The sequence below is a fragment of the Gymnodraco acuticeps genome, unplaced genomic scaffold, assembly GCF_902827175.1.
Source record: "Gymnodraco acuticeps unplaced genomic scaffold, fGymAcu1.1, whole genome shotgun sequence".
Classification (NCBI taxonomy): Eukaryota; Metazoa; Chordata; class Actinopteri; order Perciformes; family Bathydraconidae; genus Gymnodraco; species Gymnodraco acuticeps.
The window spans coordinates 85,406-106,157 of NW_022990014.1; the positions used below are offsets into that span (position 1 = coordinate 85,406).

Below are 20,752 nucleotides of genomic sequence, written 5' to 3' on the forward strand. Positions count from 1 at the left end.
TGATTGATGCTCAGGATAGTGTTGATGTTCCAGTAGCTGTAGAAAGGTGGCAGTAGTGTGACACTGAGACAAAATACTGAAAGCAGAAACACTGACAGTCGGTTGAGCTAATTTAGACTAAATTATTCAATTTCAACACTTGGTTAAGCACTTTCCTGCATGAGATAACTCACTATATATTTTGGTGAGACGTTTCCAAATCCTCGAATTTGCTGAAGTAATATTCCTTTAAGTTGTACATTATCTCATGCTCCAGGAACTTGCATTATGCAGATATATACACCCTCCTTACTGTGAATTAAGATATAAATGTAAGGACATATGTTCTGAAATTCAACAGCGCACATGGTAACGTTAAATACAAGATATGAACATGAATTTAGTCATCCAAAAATGTAGTCTCTCTGATAGTCCACAAAAAGATCAGTGTGCACTGCACACACTTAACTGTCCACACATAGCAAGTGTCTATTGGCTGCACCATCTATATTCAGCTGTACTTCGGTTGGCATTCAGTCCAGGAGATTCCAGTGATTTTGACATTTACAAACATTTCTTCATCTTCTGTTCACAGTCCAGTTTATCTTCACAAATACAGCTCAGATACAAAATAAAAGACAATGTTTGACAAGGTTAAAAAAAAGAAATCATTCAAGCAATGCACAATTTTGATATAAAAAGTCTGGAGGGATAACAAATATTCACATATAAATACTGTACATAAATCTGTAATACAGGACAGTTAAATAATCGTGGCTTAGACTCAAAATGAGAAGTTTTGGTGAAAAGGGTTTAGGTTTTTATCAAATATCCTGGTCAGTATGGTAAGGAGAAAGAAGAGACAGGTCGAGACCGATTTGGTGTGGTATCTACACCCCTAAAGGTGTGAAAACACACTCCACCTAAATCATGAACTCCCCCACGCAGGCACACCCTGGCACATGCAAGTAAAAGGAAGATGTACATTTGTGAGGGTCGTCTGTACTGCATATAGGAAAACCAGACTGTGTTCTGGACTTATCAGGACAGAGAAATCCAAGCATCTCTACCGTCTCCTGTCATTTATCGTCTTTTATGTCGACCAGGACAAAGACAGGGACACAAAGTTACTCAATGTGGAAAATTACACAAGCATAAAGTACAAAAAAACAGTACAAAAAGTTATTTTTGGAAAAATTGTCCTGTAAATCCAGCACTGTGTTAAACTGAGGTTTCTGATTGGAGCAGAAGTATAAACTTGTGAGACTTGGGGTCGATGAACTCCTCAGTCAGACGGATGTAAGGGATGCCCTTGACAGTCACAGCTAAGTTAAAGTCAAGACATCTCAGCAGGAAATCTGACCCTTCCTTTAAACCACTGGTGACAGAAGCCTCGCTGACCAAAGTCCACTGGTCAGCCATCCAGCGCTCAGGCCCGTACTGCAGGGTCGGTCCAGGAGCCAGGTAGCCCTCAAGAAAGGCCTGAAAACACAGAAACAGACAATTATACAACATGTTTACCCAGAAAATCACTTGGCACAATCCTCAGAAAGGTTCAAACGAACGGGTGCTTTACAAATCAAAAGCAGAACCCACCTTTGGGCTCATGTTGTTGACCAGACAGAAAGCAAGGTGCTTCTGGATGCTCTCCATGCTGTGGCAGTGCTGCCTCCTGGTGGTGCGGAGGTACTTTTGCAGGGCACGCGCCATAGAGGGAAATATAGCCAGAGCTGCTTCACGCACATCCATGATGTCAGACGGTGTTGCCTGCTCATCCTCTTTCTTCATCCGCCGGATATGTGTGAAGGCCTCCTCCACAGCCACCACCAGCCTGACAGAGAGGGGACAAACATAGATTAACAGGGGGCTTAATGTCAGCTCTCTAGGCACTGGTGTTTAATACAGTAAGTAATACTATAGTATAGAGTAATCCTTGACTCTCTCTTAGTCTAATGAAATTGTGAATCTAAAGACCGTGCATGAGCATAGAATGATGAGAAAAGACTGGATACAGAGTGGTGATGAGGTAGTTTTTGTATATTAATCAAACAGAGGAAGGATGTCCACAGTATCCTAAGGTTGACAGTTCACAATGTTTCATGGATTTTCCCTAACTACTGTTTTAAGACACATTAAACAAATGTGTGAACCCATTCTATGAGGAGAAACAAGATGTGGATTCAGACGGACATGCACAATTCCAATCACATGCAGAGGGGCATGTCTGAAATAGTCTATAGATCAGTTAGTTGCCCTCAGACATAGGGACTTTTTGTTCCCTTGACTCACCTTGCTCTACGTTTACGGACTCTTCTCTCGTAATCGGCCTCTTCGTAGTACAGCTCATTGTGGGCGCTGTCTTTGCGTTTGGCGGCAGCTGTAACCATGGCCCGGGACTGATTCCCATTACCAGGCTGCGCTCCTGCTGTGTTCCCCGGGGCTGCACCAAAAGGAGAGGACAGAAGCAAATTGGTTATATCATTGTGAGCAGGAGCCCCAGCCAGGGTCTAACTCTGATTAATGGACTGTATCTCACACTCAATCGTGGACAGGAAAGGTCAGATGGTAGCTCAGACCGCACAAATCACTGGAGGTGAAAAACTGCTATGAATCAATCTTTTTCGACAGTATTATTTCCAGTGTTAGGTTTTAGAAAGATTTGAGACGGAAGTTTGTAAATCCGTGTTACTTATCTGGGGCATCCTTCCAGATCATGTGTCTCAGTCACAGAGAATGTTCATTTTAGCAATGAGCAAAGAGGCAATTTCCACTTGAAGCGTCAATCTTTCTCTGATACAGAAACCTGCTGGGTAAATTGAATATTCATAATTTCACACTTCAAAGGCCATGGTTGCTGTCTGATCTGTGAATGTATTGGTTAGTCTGACAAACCCATAAAGCTAATGGAGCTTGTACGGCAGTATATTAGAGTTCCTGGGGTTTTATTGTGGGGGAGTATTGCATGGTCCATATTAATGAAGGTCAGTACAGTTTGGGGGAGGTTATAGAAAGTAAACGCTGCAGGTCAGGTAAGGATATAAATCCTTTATTATCTGATCTGCATATATGCATTTATGTGTGTGAGCAGGTGAGATGGGAATCCGAATGTAGCAATAAAACATAGGTGAAAAACCATGCTTGTGAATACTGTAGAGAGAAGATCATTTACACAGGGAGCATTGTAAATATTTTCCACAGAAAACATGGGTAAACACCGGTCTCTTTGACTTCCTGGCCTACATATTCATGCTATAAGAGGAGTGTCTTTGAATGACGGTGAATGAGGAAGAGGGAGGGGGGGTGGTGGAAGTGAGTGAAAAATGAAAAGAAAGATGAGGGAGAAAAAAGGGAAGCGAGAGTGAGCCGAGCGGGAGGAATGAGAGATGTGGGAGAATGTGAGGAATGAGAGTTACTCTGATGAATTATTTAAGGCTTGATATTCCACGGCCCCCGGGAGGCCTCTCCGCTGCACTTTGATAGGGAAGGGGGTGGGGCGGGTGGGAGGTGCTATAAGGACACCATATCCCATACTGCCTCTCTGCCATACATCATCAAATGCACTGTGCTGTGAAGCGGGTGGGGCATTTACTGGTGGTGAGTGGAGGTCCCTTTAAACAGCAGGAGTAGTGCAATAAGTGTTATTACAGGCAGGATGTATGTGGTTACAGTGAACCTATCACAAGCTTTGTAGCGCCACAGTTGGGTTTGTGTGAGTCTGAGTGTGTGTGTCAAAGACGAAAGCTTCAGGGTGCAGTAAAGATGCCGGGAACTGAACCGTGAAATTAGTGGCTTCCTGTGATAAAGTGCTGGGTAGAGTGATCTTGGGGACTTTTAACTGTACTTACTGTCCAAAAGGTATGTTCTCAGTTTGTTTTTAAAAGCTGCTCAGGGAGGAGATGGAGATGAAAATAGAAAACATCACAACCAGTATTTAGAAGGGGCGTCAGAATAAAAAAACAGGTCTCTGTTATACTATGTCAAAAATAGAATTTGACTATTTTTGACATAGTATAACAGAGAACAGCTCCATCAAATAATCAGACTTCAGATAGATGTTGATTAATTTCTGCACAAATCTGTCTATTTTAAGTATGACTTGAAATGTAGAGAAGCCACATAACACTGTTCAGCTCCTTTTACTGAAGAACATAAAGATATTGTTCAGTTAGTTCACTGCTGTATATTAAAGTCTCTAAAATGTTCCCTTTTCTCATTAATCATTCCATAGAATTGTTAGCAAAGGAACTGGTCAGCATGTGTCACTGATTGTTGCCATAGATTTTGGATCTCATTTCAAACTGAGCCTTGTGGTGTGGCTAATGTTTGAAATAAGTGAGATGTTAAAACTCTCAGTTAATTGGTCCCTGGAGCCAATGAAATACTGAGATGGACAGCTTCAGAAATAATGCAAATTATAGGAGGTCATAATTGGGACTAACCATCCACGTTGTAGACCTTCAACCCAGCCAGGTGTTTGGCAGCCCGATGCTTTGAGGCAGAGAGAAGGGCTGGGTTATGGAGAGGGAAATCTCTGTAGTAATACTCCAAAATGGTTAGAGCGGCCTTTTGAACGCTGTGTGAGAAAAGAAAGAAATGTAGGGAGTAAATACAGAGACAACATACATACAGAAACTGAATTAAAATGTTGGCTCAATTAGAGTACCCAACCAAAAGCAACATAAGGTGTACCTCTCCAATTAGCATTTTACCTTAATTATATTGCGGAACACAACTAAAAAAGGTCCTAATGAAATGCAGCAGAACCAATCATATTGTCTTTTTTATTTCACACACTATTCTTTTATTACACAAACATTTTCTAGTTACCACAGTTGTCCCCTAGTCCTGTCTTATTCACACACTCAATCAGCGCAGTAACAGAGTAAGACAGCCAAAGGACGAGTGCCTGTGTCCGGCCCTTCGTCATCCCTCCCCCCCAAACTCCTAGAATAGCTCGCCTTGGGCAAACTAGACGAAGAGGCCGATGAGTAACTCAATTACCGCCAATGCCAGTCAGTCCTCCCTGTGGACATTGGCCTCCAATTACATGCATACTTCAACAGCATAATGAGTGTGACCAAGTGCTAGTGTGTGTGTGCCTCAGTGTGTACTGTACAGAAAGGTCACTCACATGTAAATTAGAACATGCTCGTATTTAGAGTTTGTTCTTTATCTTTCCTTTTTCATTAGAAACTATTTAAAGCACATTGGAAGGTAAAAATAGTGTTTGTGTACCTAAGCTGTCCTATGTTGTAGTGACGTGTCTCTCCGTCAGTGGAGCGGATGACACACACGCTGTAGCAGGGCTGGAGGTGACGGAGCTCCAGCAGCACCACCGCCAGGTAGTGGACGAACAGCTGGGAGTCCACCAGGGACACTGCAAACTGGACAATCCCATGGTAGTCCTCATCCTGCTCAGAACACATCACAGGTTTAATTAAAACACTCACTGCTCATTACAAAAATTACAAGGAATTGGCTAAAAGATAATAACTTGGAGTAAATGGAATGGATGGAATGGATAAAACAACTATGAGAATTAGAAACCAAATGCATATCTTTGAGGAAAGATGGGAAAAATGGGTAGAGTATAGAACACTATAAAGAAGACTTATAAGGAACATGAGGTAAGATTTGACCTCATGGGCTGCTTTCATTTCAAGTTTATTCTTGCCTTTTCCTTTGATTCGTAAATCGAGGGTAAAACAAACAACTTTAAAATAATCTGTAGATTAATCCATTAAAAAAATGGTTGTGACCAATTAATGTATACCTGAGTATTAATATTGTATCCATTCTTGTATTTGTATTATTATTATTACTATATTATTTCATTTTGGATTTCGCAATTGTTATGTAGTTAACGTATGTACCTAGATGTGTTTATTTTGTTATGTATGCTTTGTGAATACTTTATTTTCTAAAAACACTCACTGCTGGATGAACAACTTTTTTTCCGCATTTAAATACTTAACTAGATACGTGTCATTGAGAATGATTATCTTATTTTAAATTGAACAATTGAAAGACATTTTTTTTTCTTGAATTGGTAGCCAAGTTATAAGACAAATAAGTCATTTCTTAGGCCAAAATAGGTGGCAATAACACACTTTACAATTGCTATAGAGAATGGCTTATGATATTTAATTGTTCAATATTTTCAAACAATACAACGTGTATTAATCTAAACTCTGTGAAAATAAGAACATTAAACTCTTGATTGTTTACTTTAATTAAAAAATATATAATGTAAAAGCTTAAATAACAGCAATATAAATCAATAACTTTGTAAAAAATCAGAGTACGTGTTATCTTGAAAGCCATAAAAAAAACGTTATTGCTGTGGCTCGCTCTCAAACCCACCTGTGCTTCAAGGATCCGGACCCCAAAGAAGAGCCAATAAGACATGGTGAGCAGGAGTGTGAGGGTGGTGAGGAAGGCACGGTACACACACACTCGGGGCAGGCTTGCCCGGCCCGGCTTGAGAAACAAGGCCCACATGGCCATCAGGAGGATGAGGAGCTTGAAGGCGAGGGAGAGGAAGAGGCCCTCACAGGCTGTGCCACAAGCCTGCAGCCTGTCTGGCCACATAAAAACCGGAAGAAGCAGGAAGGCCAGGGGCGTGGCCAGCACCAGCAGCCCCACCAACGAGCCAACAGCCAGGGGAAGATAACGGCGGAAATCTTCAGTCCGGTCGTGCAATCCCTTCCCCAGTCCAACCACTTCCTCCTGGGAAATACTCAGCTCTGAGGTGCCTGTCACTGCGGTGGTGGTCTCCCCCCAGTTATCATCCTATGAGAGGAAAGAAAGAAAGAAAGGTGAAGGAAAGGTATCTTACAAGACTTCAAGGGATTCATTGGTTTAATTGTCTATGTGTCCATGTTGATTCACCCACATTACTCAAAATACTGTTTCTCCATCCATTGAAGCTTCTGGTCTTGTGAGTATCATAATTGTTACACTATGTTCACCAACAGGTCGAAGCGATACGGTACAATATGATACGACACGATTGAAAACTGTGCCACTGTTTTTATTTTCTTATTTATTTATTTTTACTAAAAACTGCTACAAGTGAATGAGTTCATTGCTTTGGGAATAAAGAATGAGCTGGAGGTCTTCCTAGAGTTAAGTGGTACAGATGTGAGTAATAAAAGCATGTATGAGTGAGCCCTTTTTCATACTATCCATAGATATTTGATCCATTATGGGCCAGCAACTGTGAGCAGAAAATAAATTCCTTCACCTCTATCGTCTTGGTGTCGAGGTAAACATCTCACTGAAAAATATCTTAAAACCCTGGCCAGGAAAACTATCATTATCTACATTCCTAAATACCACAAAACGTAAGAGAGATGTCTTTCTTTGTCATTATAAAATAGCTGACTAAATTGGCAAATCAGAGTAAAATTCATGAGAAACTGGCAAATCAACTCATAAATGTAGTCCTGAATCTGAGAGGGAACAATGCCTCCATGTTCTCAATGTTATGCCCCGTGCACACAGCAGATCCTCCATGTCGTTAAGAGATGTTTGGGTTTCTTGGAGTTTTGCCTCATTATGACAGGCCTTCAAAGTCACACACACACACATACAGTGATTCACAACAACAAAAAAGAAGGCTTTCCAGGCCCGTCATTGCAAATTAGAGTCCAGGTTGTTTTCTCCTAGCCGGGCAGGGTCATTTTAAGCATAAATCTTTCCCAAAAAGAAAGACAGGGAGTATTTATTTTATTGTGTGCCTGTCATGAATTCAGATAATTATCTGTTCATTGTTCCCCAGAGTGTCACTGCATTGTGTATTCCTCCGACTACAACCAATCACAGGAGGAGCAGCTGCAGAGAGAGGGATGGAGGCTAGATAAAGAGACAAGCTGAGCAGATAAGCTTTCGTGGCTTCACACACATGTGCACACCACACACATGTGCACACACACGTGCACACACACACACACACACACACACACACACACACACACACACACACACACACACACACACACACACACACACACACACACACACACACACACACACACACACACACACACACACACACGTAAGCACATCAAACAGCCAGTAAAGCCCCAAACTCGCACCACCCGGGCCTGATGGAGCTGCTGGGAAACCAGACAGGCTGTGGGTAACACAGACAGGCGACAGCCATATGTACTCTCACCTGTCTGGAGCGTGTGTATCTAAACTGTGCCTATTAAGAAGTTAATATAACATTAGCAGATTACGTTAAATTAATCCTACTGCTATTTGTGGAATGTGAAATTGACATTGTATTTTGCATATTTCCAATCAGGAAAATGCCTCAAGAATACGGTGCATAAATATGAATGCTGCCCTCCATTACTGTTCACAGCTAATTAAGTCAGCCATGGTGGAGGAGGGGAAGCCATCAGGAGCCAGAAGATGAATGAGCATAGAAGAGGAGAGGGAGGGAAAGTGAGAGAGGGAAGGTAGACGTGGTTTAAGGTGTGGTATAGATATAAGAAAGGAGACGAGGGTATGCAGAATCAGCATTTAATTCAAGGTATCTGTCTTCCAGAGTAATGTGTAAGGCCAGAGGTCAGTAAGTGCATTGTCGACTCCATTTAGTGTCTCATTTCAATTCCTCTCACATCTCTCCTCTTTGTCTCCCTCTTGTCTCAAGCCCACTCTTTTAAGAGGATACCAAGACAGGCTCTGTGAACAATCAACGTCATTCCAGACTTTGGACAAAGAGCAGAACAAATGGGGATACAAAAACAATATCCTATTAAGCTTGACAGTTTATTCTTAACTGTAGTTGACTAAACAATAATATCCAGTTAAGGTCCACTTATTTACCTGTTCTGAAGCGTTTGACAGCATTACACAGTTTTCATCAGCAGATAAAGTTTGCCCAGTTGTTACTTGCGGATATATCCTGCCTTTAATCTAATCCAATCCAATCCAACTTTATTTATATAGCACTTTAAAACCTCCAGACCAAAGTGCTGTACAGAGAGATACATACAATATAAAATCACACAGCTCAGCTCACAAAACATTAAATAAATAAATACATACAAAAAAAAGATACAAACACAAAACAAACCAGAATAAACGTAACAATTACAAAATAAAAAACATAAAAACAGCCATATAATAAAAACAATAGACCACTGAAAGCAAATAAAAGCAACAATCTACTTGTTTACGAATGCTAAGGAGAAAAGGTGGGTTTTAAGACGGGATTTAAAAACAGACAGTGTGGGAGCCTGTCTGATTAGCAAGGGCAGGTCGTTCCACAGTTTAGGGGCGGCAGCAGAGAAAGCACGGTCCCCTCTGCGCACCCTCAGGAGCAACTGATCAGCTGACCTGAGAGTGCGAGTGGGCGTGGGCGTGTAGCTGTGTAACAGCTCAGAGAGGTAGGGCGGGGCCAGGCCATTGAGGGCTTTAAAAGTAAATAAAAGAGTTTTAAAATGAATCCTCGAATGAACGGGCAGCCAGTGGAGTGAAGATAAAATGGGGGAAATGTGCTCGTGTTTGCATGTGCCAGTTAGTAGCCGTGCTGCTGCATTTTGCACCATCTGCAGGCGAGCAAGGGAGGACACACTTATCCCCATATATAGTGCATTACAATAATCCAAGCGGGAGGTGAAGTCATAGTGGGCTAGTGTTTATTTTTCTCTCACTTTTGTCCCTCTATTCACATGAAGCTTCTGTTTATCTCAAACAATAAATGTCCTTCAGAGTAGACGTATAAAAACTCCTGCTGCTTGGAATAATGTGGACAATGTAGATTTTCGCCATCATAAAATATTTAATTGACTTTTTCTACTTGGTGCTTAAAATGCTGTTTGTTTATTGTATCAGCCAATATCAGATCAGTATTGTATACTTGTTCAGATGTCTGACAAAAGAAGCAGAAACATATGCAAACGAGAATGACTAAATCTCCAGTTTGGCTATACCTAAAGTAGTGGTGATAATGCGCTCATGAGAAGCTGAGACTATTTGTGTCACTCAGAGACACACCAGATGTGAGCTCTAAGGCACTGTTTTGTCAGATGAAAGAGGAAGAAGAGTAAATATAGCTTAATGTTTTCCCTGTATTTTACAAACATGAACAAGATTGGCACCTGGTTTGGTGTCTTGGGTATTTTTCAAGGAAGACATTTTGACATGTCACTAAAGAAAAGGCACAGGTGTCAATGATGAAATGAATTTCCTGGTATTGCGTGTGTTGCCTCACTGTCACTGCTTACTGAAACATTTAATAGAACTGATCCACCTTACATTTTATTAGTAACCACTGTGCTTTTCCTACTGATAAATCAAAATGTCTGCTGTGAAAAAGACAAATAAAACAGACATTTCAGTAAGCTCAGGTAAAGGATGCACCCTTATCTTCTAAATCAGCTTTTTCCTTTATGTAGACAAGCGTTCATGCTAACGTCTATAGCGAAAGAAACAGTGTATCATTCACTGAGCTGATAAAACCAGCCATTAAACCTCAGTGGATTAATCCTTACAGATTAATGCCTTACTAATCAGGCCTGATCTCTACATACAGTACAGTGAGGAGGAAGAGGAAGTCACTGAGAGAGGATGTAACGGAGAAGGTTTACGGGAAAGAAGGGGGGGGAGCATGAGTGCTGCTGCTTGCTTGGCAGTTGTTTCATCTGGCAAAGGGTGAACATGGATTATTGTTAGGCCTGTTCCACCCTCACAAAGCACAACAACACAACAACATACTGATTAGCACTGTTCACACAGACTCACACATACACACACCAACAGTCTGCCAGCTACAAAACACAATAGCTAAGCCCCTCTGGCCTGGGTGGAGGACATTTACACTTTGGTATGTTTGGCAGCGTGTAGTGTCATTGTGCATAAGTCATTGGAGCAAAAACCAATAACATTAATATAAATGCTTGACAGATTTCCTATAATTAACTTCATTCTTTTAATTGTGGTGATTAATTTAACATTACATACAAGATGTGAGGGTAACAGCAATTAATAGGTGTGTAGGAACATCTATTTAAATAAAAAAAAAGGTGCAAAAGCAATGTGTGAAGTGCCAAAACAGGAGAATGTGTTTTTCCCCCATACGCTTTGGCGCTGCTAAAGCTAACATTGTGAATTGAAGCTTTTGCCTTCTGGCACAAAGTCACAGCATCAAGTCTCACAAAGCAGCATGGACAGTCTCAATAACAGACTTGGCGCCCTCTGTAGGACTCACACACACACACACACACACACACACACACACACACACACACACACACACACACACACACACACACACACACACACACACACACCACACACACACACACACACACACACACACCACACACACACACACACACACACACACACACACACCACACACACACACACACCACACACACACACACACCACACACACACCACCACCAAGACCGTATCCTTATGTCATGGGCATGCGTGTAAACATGGCGGATTATTCATATCAGTTTTCTCTCAAAGTGGCATTTGGCTGGACACTGAGGCTAATCTCAGCCTGTGAGAATGTCTCTTTGCAGCGGAGCCTGTTAGTGTTACAAGTCCAGAAGAGCCCAGTCAGGGGTGGACTGTGGTGGTAATGATGGTGCTGCTGCTGCTGTGCCATTTGGACACATATCTGGAGGGCTAATGCAATACAATAGCAGATTACCTTACATTGTGGACAATGGACGACGGACGTATGCTACGAGCTGACAGTCACATGACATTGTGGAATGTGTCTGCCCAGCCAGAAGGGGATTCTGAGCGGAGACTACACAATAGTTCATACCTACAAAATTGAGTCGATAAATCTAACTGAAGACATGTTTAAAGTCTTATTTTATCTAATTATACTCTAGAGTAATTTTTTAAAATGCAGATTGTTTTCAGCCACTGTACATACACAGCTTGTCTCCTTTTTCTCAAACCAACAATACATACACAATGACAAAACCTTATTTTTTTATTATAGATTTCAAGTAGGTCAGAGAGCCTGTGAATGCAGCCCTAGGCAGAGTTTTGTCTAAAGAGACATAAACATGACTCTTGTTTCTCTTTCTTAGGTTGTCTTACTGCTTCTACCTCAGCTTTCTTAACTTTCATTTGAATTTTACCTGAACCTCTGCAATAAAAGGAATAGTCTGATATCTTGGAAAATACGCTTATTTGCTTTCTTGTTTAGAGTTAGATGAGAACATAAATCTCTGCCTGCTGAATATTAAGCCGAAGCTACTGTATTAAGTTCAGCATAAATTATGGAAATATTGCACAAAAATGCATACCACCACTTCTCAAGCTCACTAATCAACAATGTAAATTCATTTGTGTGTTAAATAGCTTTAAAAAAAACGTCTATAAAGACAACAATTTGCTGTTTTATGAGCGGTTATGCCTGGTGATATCATGATGATAGTTTACAGGAAGTCCTGCTCGTGCCAAAAGAAATAGTCTGGCACATAACGCCATGTAAAACCTCAACTGGCTGTTTTTACAGTTTAGTTATTTTACAGATTACCAGGGTATATGGCCAGTAAATTAGAGAATTTAAGGGTTGCTGGTAAGTAGAATACAAAAACAGAGCTATAACAGAGCGAGGCTAGCCATTATTCCCCCTGTTTCTAGCCTTTATACCAAGCTAAGCGAACCAACTGCTGGTTACAGCTGACAAACCGATGACTGTGATTGATCTCCTCATTTTAAAGTATTTTAAATAATGATCACGGCATAAAACCATCTTTAATCCCAGCTGCGTTGACCTAGCTAAATACCCATTCTGTCTTTGAGCTGCATTATCACAGCATTGCACTTCCCTGTTTCTACTTATCTTGCTTGCAGAGCTCAGAAAAATCAGCTCTATAGAAAAACTGGTACAAATGTGCTTTCAAAGCGATCAGGCTGTATGACCGTTATACCCAGTCTTACACACACACACACACACACACACAACACACACACACACACACACACCACACACACACACACACACACACACAACACACACACACACACCACACACACACACACACACACACACACACACACACACACACACACACACACACACACACACACACACACACACACACACACACACACACACACACACACACACACAGCATTGTCCGTACAAATCCGTACAAATCCGTCCAGGCCTAGAAGTGGGATGCAAATCCTCTGACCTATTTGATCCCTCGTCACTATTGTTATTATGTGTCAGGCGCTGAGGCAATGGGCAGCCAGCCGACGAGAGGACGGGTTTAAAAAAGGTCATGGTTCATACTGTAGATGGATTACTGCAGATTGAGATTCTGAAGGACTAAATGACTTTTCTAAAAAACAGCCTTCATTCCTTCACAGTTTTTTGTACACTTTCATGGAAAATACCTGGGCATCATCTCCCTGATCTTCTGCTGGTGTGGGTTCTCCTGGCAGGGGCTCTCCATTGGTAACGGGGGACTCCTGGGAGGGCGTGTCGGGGGGGTTGATGACGACGGACCTCTCAGAGCGAACGCTGTCTTTACTGCTTGCCTTGTGCCGCTCACGGCTCCGATCGCTAGAGAAACACACGATGAAGATTAGGAATGTCAGCAGAGGAGACATCAGATAAGATCAAAAACATATACACCATGTGCCTACATAGTTGTTTCTGATTAATCTGGAGGGTTTTCCTTATTGTTTCGTCTATAACATTTGAGGAAAATAGTTAAAATCGCAATTCACAATTTGACAGCCTTGTTGATGTGTTGATGTATTCTAATTGTTTGATTTGATTGATTGACAAAACCCTAACAATCAGTTTCATTAGTGTATTACTTAAATGGTGCAAGCTTCTCGAAATGTGCATAACATTGGCTGCTTTTCTTTGTCTTTTATGATAAATAAACCAAATATCTTTGTGTTTATTTAGATTTGGAATGGAAAGAGGGAGAGAGGGAGAAGACATACAGCAAAGGGCCATGGGTTGGACTTAAACCGGGGTCACTTCAGTAAGAACTAGGTGAGTTACCTGGGGGCACAATATCTTTTGTCTGAGAAATCAAAACCTCTGAAGACCGTTGACATTGGGGAATGTGTAATTGCCATTTTCTTTGTCAAATATATATATATATAATAATTCTGACACTTGATGAATTGACCCAGAACAGATGATTCAATGTGGAAAATATTTGCTAGTTGCATTCCTATTTTGTAAATAGCTGGTGGAAATGGGGGTGGATATCGAGGAATGTATAGGATGGGAATACAACTATTCTCTCATTGGCCGGATAGGCCGAGTGAATCACTGAAATAGGTTAGAGTCACTCAGCTGTGACGACCCTAATCCACAAACTCTGTTGCTCTCAATCTCTAGCCGGTTCTCTCTACTGTCTCTCTCTCAGCTGATTTATTTAGATGCAACCAACACGTGAGCCGCACAAACTGAATAAAAACACAACAAACACAATGAGCACCGCTGTGATTACATGACATACTATATAGGAGTTAAAACAAAGCACAAGCATAATTCAGTTTAAAAGGATGTACAGACTGAAACACTTTTTTGGAAAAATATGAGAATGAAGAAAGGTGATTGAAGACGAGAAATTATTGTATATGTATGTATAAATGTAAATGTATGTAGGAATAACTTGCATAATGATTTAAAGGACAATCATTGATCAAGTAAGGGGTGGGAATTAATAAGCATTTGCTTCCTCCTACTCCCTTTCGGACACATATGATTTATTATGATTTATTATAACAATACGGTATTCTGTTTTTCACATTTGTTATTTTTTATTTGTTATTTTTTAATCTGTTCGAAATAAAGACTGAAAATGAAAAAAGATGAAAGATATAAAAGATGCTGCGAGGGATGTAGCAGAAAGCCCTGTCATGGGGGGGAGAGACAGACACAGTGGAGGAGCAGACAGTCAGATGGGAAGGCGGGCAGACAGGAAACATACCCATGTCGGTTTGATCTCCCCGAGCGGCTGGAGTGATAGGAGTAGCCCGAGTGGGTTGACTCAGTGTCCATTTCAACAATGTGCAGGGCTGGCGATTGGCCAGGGGGATGAGGAGAGATTTGTTGTGTGGTGGAGAGGGTAAGTTGGCAGCAGTACTCAGGAGGAGGAATGGGTTGCTATAGAGACGGGCCTCAGGAATCCACGACGACCGACAACTACCCCAGAGAGCTGCTGTAGTGTCCACATTGACCTGAGAGATGGAGAGGAAGAATATCAGGCGTCAACAGTTTGTAATTCAGAACAAATGATGTATTGTTTATGTTAGTCATGCAACATATTTCTGCACATGTTGCTGTTTATAATTGTTTTTAATTACAGCATGATTAATAATCAAAATATTAGAGACAACATCCATTTTCATTATCTGTGCTTTGGGACAGAAGGGGCAGGTACTTAATAAGATTGTCTTTCATGAATGTTTGGACCATGCTTTGTCTGCTGTACCTCTATAAAATAAAGGATTGATAATCTTAAGAGTCTATTTGAAAAGCCACATTGCTATACTCTGCACACTGGGCTTGGAATGATATTCAAGAGACACATTTTAATTAGAAACAATACCCTAAAACTAGGCCCACATTCATAGCATGTTTCATGAAGGCTGTAATAAAGTCAAACTGTCTAATTCCCCCCATTTTGTCCCGGTTTCTCTTGTAAAAAAAGTAATGTGTCTCAGGAGACTTCCTGGTTAAATTAAGTTTAAATAAAGAATTACTTCATAGTCCTAGAGACATGAGGTTTAGGGAAGAAAATGGAGGTCAGTTTAACCAGTTTCTACTAGCACCACGGATATACATAGTAAGAAAATAGTTTCAATGTCATATTTGAAAAAATAATAAGAGCAGAAAGACAAATAATCAAGCCAAATAAAAAATACTGCAATCTAGGGTCAGGCAATATGACATTATTGTCAAAACAATATACAAATGTCTATAGTATATATTTTTCTATATTGTTTCTATCACAATATAGACTTTGGCTGTGTATTTCTTTTTCATTTTGCACTGAAGTTCTTAAAATTAGTATGTATAGCACTTTTTATTTATTGCAGGGTTATTTCACACAATAGTATACAAAAAAGGCTTTGTCAAGTATTGTGGGGCTATATATAGCTATATATAGTGTTATATAACATGTTGATATATAAAATGACCTATATCTTGATGGAAGATTTTGGCCATATTGCCAATTATTTCTTGAATATCCACTCTATTCACAATTTGAATAATAAAATAAAAGAATCCCCCATTGTATGTTAAGACCCTCTCTATCTTTTCATTATGCGGTTTGACAGACTCACTTCCTGGGCCCTAATGTCTGCTGTGTGATGAATTAGGACATCTCCAGGCTTCACCATGCATGACCATTCATTTAGACCTCAATCTACACTCTGTCTGTCTCCCTGCTGTTGTCTTGACAACCACCTGCCAATCACCATCCCCAGCCCAGTCTCATTTTACTAACCCGTTTATTTTCCTTCCCGTCATTTTCAGACTATAATGTTATCTCTGTAGCCAGTGATGCATATAAACAGAAAAACAGCCAATTCAGCACATTAGGATGTGAATGCACGCAGCTGCCTGGAGATCATGCTGTGAGAATGATGGTTAGAGGGAGAACTGTAATGTATCTGATTTCCATAAAGATGATGCAGTTGGGGTTGAATGTTACTCTCTCTCTTCATTACCCATCATGGGAAATGTGGACAGTGCAAATAAGAAACCACAGTTTTTCCATTTAGGATTGTCATACAACGCATATAAATTATGTAAAAACGTCACCACTGGCAGGAGGACAGATGTCAGACAAAATAATTTGCAAACAACAGTGTTGTGACAAAATGCAGAGTGGATCGAACGTGAATAAGAAGTCAGAATCAACTCTTGCTATTAAAAGCAGGGGAACATATGCTGAACAAGGCAGAGCTGCATATATGTTTGGGACTTCCATAAATATTGTACTTGAATATACCACTCACAGCATCAAAGCTAGTGTCACAGCATACATTTTTAAACATGAACCCGAGTTTTGACAGAGGAGGGTCACATCTCTCATCCCTAACACACATCTGGAGCGTCCACTGTTTCCTTGGCAACACAGGAGGCTCCATCCAGGAGCAATAATCAATTACCCCTGCTGAGAGTAAATTTGTGTAATGGGTGTGTTGGTGTGTTTGTACGTGTGTGTGTGTGTGTGTGTGTGTGTGTGTGTGTGTGTGTGTATGTGAGAGTAAAGGTGGGGGGTGGCACACTTTGAGGGCACAAAGAGCAAACAATGGTCTCTCATCACACCCATCGCCCGCATGGTTAAATGAATGAGCCAATTATTTGAATGAAAGCTGTTAACCCCCTGAGTGCTGATCTCTGAACGCGTGGCCGTGGTATGTGGGCCAAGATGATTCCCCTGGGAAGCCACTCATCCACGAGACGAGCATGAAGAGGCATAGTGAACCAGGCCATGTGGAAAATCGCAGCCAGGGGGTAAAGAAAACTATCAGTTACAAACCATCGGATAACTATGAATAAAGCATAACAAGGTGCATCAGAGACGAGCCGCTGCATGCTTATTCGGAGTCCGTCCATCCAAAAAATTCAGTAGTCGTCTGTGAGGAACCCTGGGAGGAAAAAGGGATTCTCTAGTGAGACGTAGCTGCAGACCGTTCTGGTTGGCTGCACTGACATGAGATGCACGAGGGCAGAAAGTGACACTAATGTAAAACAAACAGTCATTAGTGTGTTTGTTTAGTGCACTGTGGGAGCTACTGGAAGGCTCAGGGGTACATACATGCGTTATGATGGACTCATTGTTTCATCATCTTTAACATCTGATAGGTTAGGCTATTTGCAGCATTTTTCCCCGCTGATTCAACGCATGAATTAATAATAACACATAAGAATGTTGGGTTTTAGTTAAATGTCCTTGGCTTCACATTTTGGCCTCCAATCCGGGCAGAGAAAGAGAGGTGTGGAATTTCAGATTCCATAAAGTGCTCAATGTAATGTTGGCACCCTAAATGGCACAGATCAGCCTCGTAGCTCATCCAGAGCACATGCTGAGGCCTGGTTACCATGGCATCTGTGCCCACCCTCACACCCATTAGCCCTCGTGCCTGGCTTCCTTCATGTGCGCCCTGCCCTGGTGGCATCATGCCATAATCTGCCAGATGCAGCAGCTGGCAGTTTGCTGGGTGAGTTTATTTTCTCTATCGTTTTTCACAATGTCAAAGCAATCTACAATCTGCAAAGTCCCTTCTACATAATTTTCTTTATTAACTGATTAACCGTTAACTTTCCTGAGCGCAAGGGGTCATCCTCAAATTGCTAGTTTAGACCAAACAACAGTTCAAATGCCAACAGTAGTCGATATACTATCAAAGAAAATAGTCTCAGTGAATGACCACTAAATTTTAGCTATTTTTTTTATAAATAACTTCCAAAGACAATGCACAAATTGTATAATAATTACCGACAAATTGTTTCATCTGTATATTATTTGTAGTGTAATGACACCTGTTCTGGCATATAAGACATGAACAGACACGTAAGTAACACGGGTCAGTAGGCTATGTAGGACCTCTTTGAAATCAAACAATGGCTGACACAGTGTGTGCCAGTGTAAGTCCAATCCCTACATGGGCTTCAGATAACCCAGAGGAACAGCTGCTGCCTAACTGCGTTATAACAACGCTGTTAACTGACGAAAAAACACCCAATGGAGCTTAAGACATGGCGGCATGTAACACCCATGGAAATTATTTCTTGGACCTCGCCAACGGGGTATATGATGTCATTTTCCTGTGTGCTTTCTTTCATTGTTTGCTGTGACATTTGATGCCTTGTGCAAAGGTATTTGTCAGATATGTGTGGAGAGAAAACCTTTGACCTTTGAGTGACTTGTGAGAGTCTCAGCCACTCCCACCCTGATGCTTTTTCACACACACACACACACACACACACACACACACACACACACACACACACACACACACACACACACACACACACACACACACACACACACACACACACACACACACACACACACACACACACACACACACAACACACACACACACACACACACACAACACACACACACACACACACACACACACACACACACCACACACACACACACACACACACACACACACACACACACACACACACACACACACACACACACACACCACACCACACCACACACAGAGTAAAAGGAGAAAGTTAAGACCTGACACAGTTCTCTGGAATGCAAACTTGTTCCCTCCCTGATCCGCTCATGTGGAACTAAATAAAAGTACAGTAGAGGGAGAGAAGTGGTGAGAGAGATAACTCACTACATTCCTACTTTAAGAGCAGTGCTTTTATGCCGTGCTGTACACTACTCTACAATGCATCACGCATTACAGTGTGCATCCAAGCTTTGCAGGATCCTAATGCTCCTCAGTAGCCTAAAGGTAGCTGAAAGGTAGCTCCACTTCTCATTAAACTCGATGCACTGCCAGCCAGAAAAAATACACGGTTTAAAAGAAAAAAATGACAAAAGCAGTGCTGACACTCCTTTCTTTTGATCATTCATGGCGAAAATAGCCTCCATTATTCCAGGGGGTGGTTCATCTATCCAAGGGGGTCCCATACCCTAAACCTCTGTGCACAGGACCTTTCAGCACTAATCAATAATACATGTCTGTAGGTGACGAACAGTTACACTGCAGCATCAGGACTCTGAGATAATGAAGAATACAGCACATATAGTGCCAGAGGAGGCACATGAAGAGGCTTCAGTCATAGTAACACCTCATCCAGCTGTGCCCAGTGGTGTGCTCTCCAGACAGCTGCTGATGATGGCGACACACACCATCACCCTGCAGCAGCCGTTTGCATATTACGCCCTTTATTTCAGAGGCTCGCTCCAGGGTCTGAGATAAAGCTAGGGATGTGATGTTACTTCTCTGTTACTCAGCTGCAGTTTCGGTTACAATATATCTGGTTTCAGTCACATCCTGAACACCATTAACCACAGCAGGTTATCACCTCAAATTATGCGTGCATATTCTGGTTCTATCTATTTATACACACTACTACTACTACTACTACAGTAATAGGCACAGGGGCAGTGTTTAAAAAAGAACACTGCCCATATAGCAATAATACAAATCGGCAAGGTTACCTGCTTATAAATATCGGATAGGAGCACTAAATGCTACATCTGTCTGAAGAGAAGGAAACCATTTTCCACGACGGCAGCATTGAACTTCATCAGTAATTCCTGCGAGAGGTTGAGTCTCAGGCGTTTGGAAACATAAACCCGGTGTAATGAACGCAGCATCGCGACAATCAATTCATTTACCTACCTTTCTTTTCTCAGAAGTGTGTCATATTCCTCCACTTGCGTCTGGGTGTCAGTGTTTGGTTGGATCTGCTGCTGAGGCACGCCGTTCTGCACTGACACGGGCAGCTCCCTCACAAGAGCCTGGCCATTGTGGTTAGCGGTACCAGAGAGAGAGGCAGCATGGAGGTACAATACACTTCAAGTGCACTAAAACTAGTGTTTCAGCTGTTGCCCACAAGAGGGCGTTATTTACGTCAGATATAGACTTGCTAAAGGCAGGAAGGTCTTCTATTTTCTCTGTGAATCAGTGTGTGAAACCCCCCCTCCATTCAAAAATGTGTTTGGTTATTATTTTTCACTTTGATGTTGACAGTCATTGTATAGACTGCATAGTGTATGTGCAGAGACACTAAGTGACACTAGGT

The 20,752-nt window shown here is 41.5% G+C and overlaps 1 protein-coding gene across 1 annotated transcript; it reads right to left on the minus strand.

The window, feature by feature from the left end:
- Positions 1–562: 562 nt before the first annotated feature.
- Positions 563–20,482, minus strand: LOC117544407 (vang-like protein 1). Its single transcript, XM_034213411.1, has 9 exons — positions 20,350–20,482; positions 14,937–15,186; positions 13,375–13,543; positions 6,343–6,771; positions 5,215–5,390; positions 4,419–4,552; positions 2,269–2,419; positions 1,576–1,810; positions 563–1,461 (listed from the first exon to the last, which is right to left on the minus strand). The coding sequence occupies exons 2-9, from the start codon at positions 15,005–15,007 to the stop codon at positions 1,201–1,203; spliced, it is 1,626 nt and encodes a 541-aa protein (XP_034069302.1). The 5' UTR covers positions 15,008–15,186; positions 20,350–20,482; the 3' UTR covers positions 563–1,200.
- Between the last annotated feature and the right edge of the window lie 270 nt (positions 20,483–20,752).

What these genes read in the sequence shown, in the direction of transcription:
- LOC117544407 (XM_034213411.1), bottom strand. Translation starts at nt 15,007, where the DNA reads ATGGACACTGAGTCAACCCACTCGGGCTACTCCTATCACTCCAGCCGC. An exon ending in ATCAGGGAGATGATGCCCAG is followed by an intron (nt 6,772 to 13,374) that starts GTATTTTCCATG and finishes TTCCTCTCATAG; the next exon opens with GATGATAACTGGGGGGAGAC. An exon ending in GTCCGTAAACGTAGAGCAAG is followed by an intron (nt 1,811 to 2,268) that starts GTGAGTCAAGGG and finishes CCTCTCTGTCAG; the next exon opens with GCTGGTGGTGGCTGTGGAGG.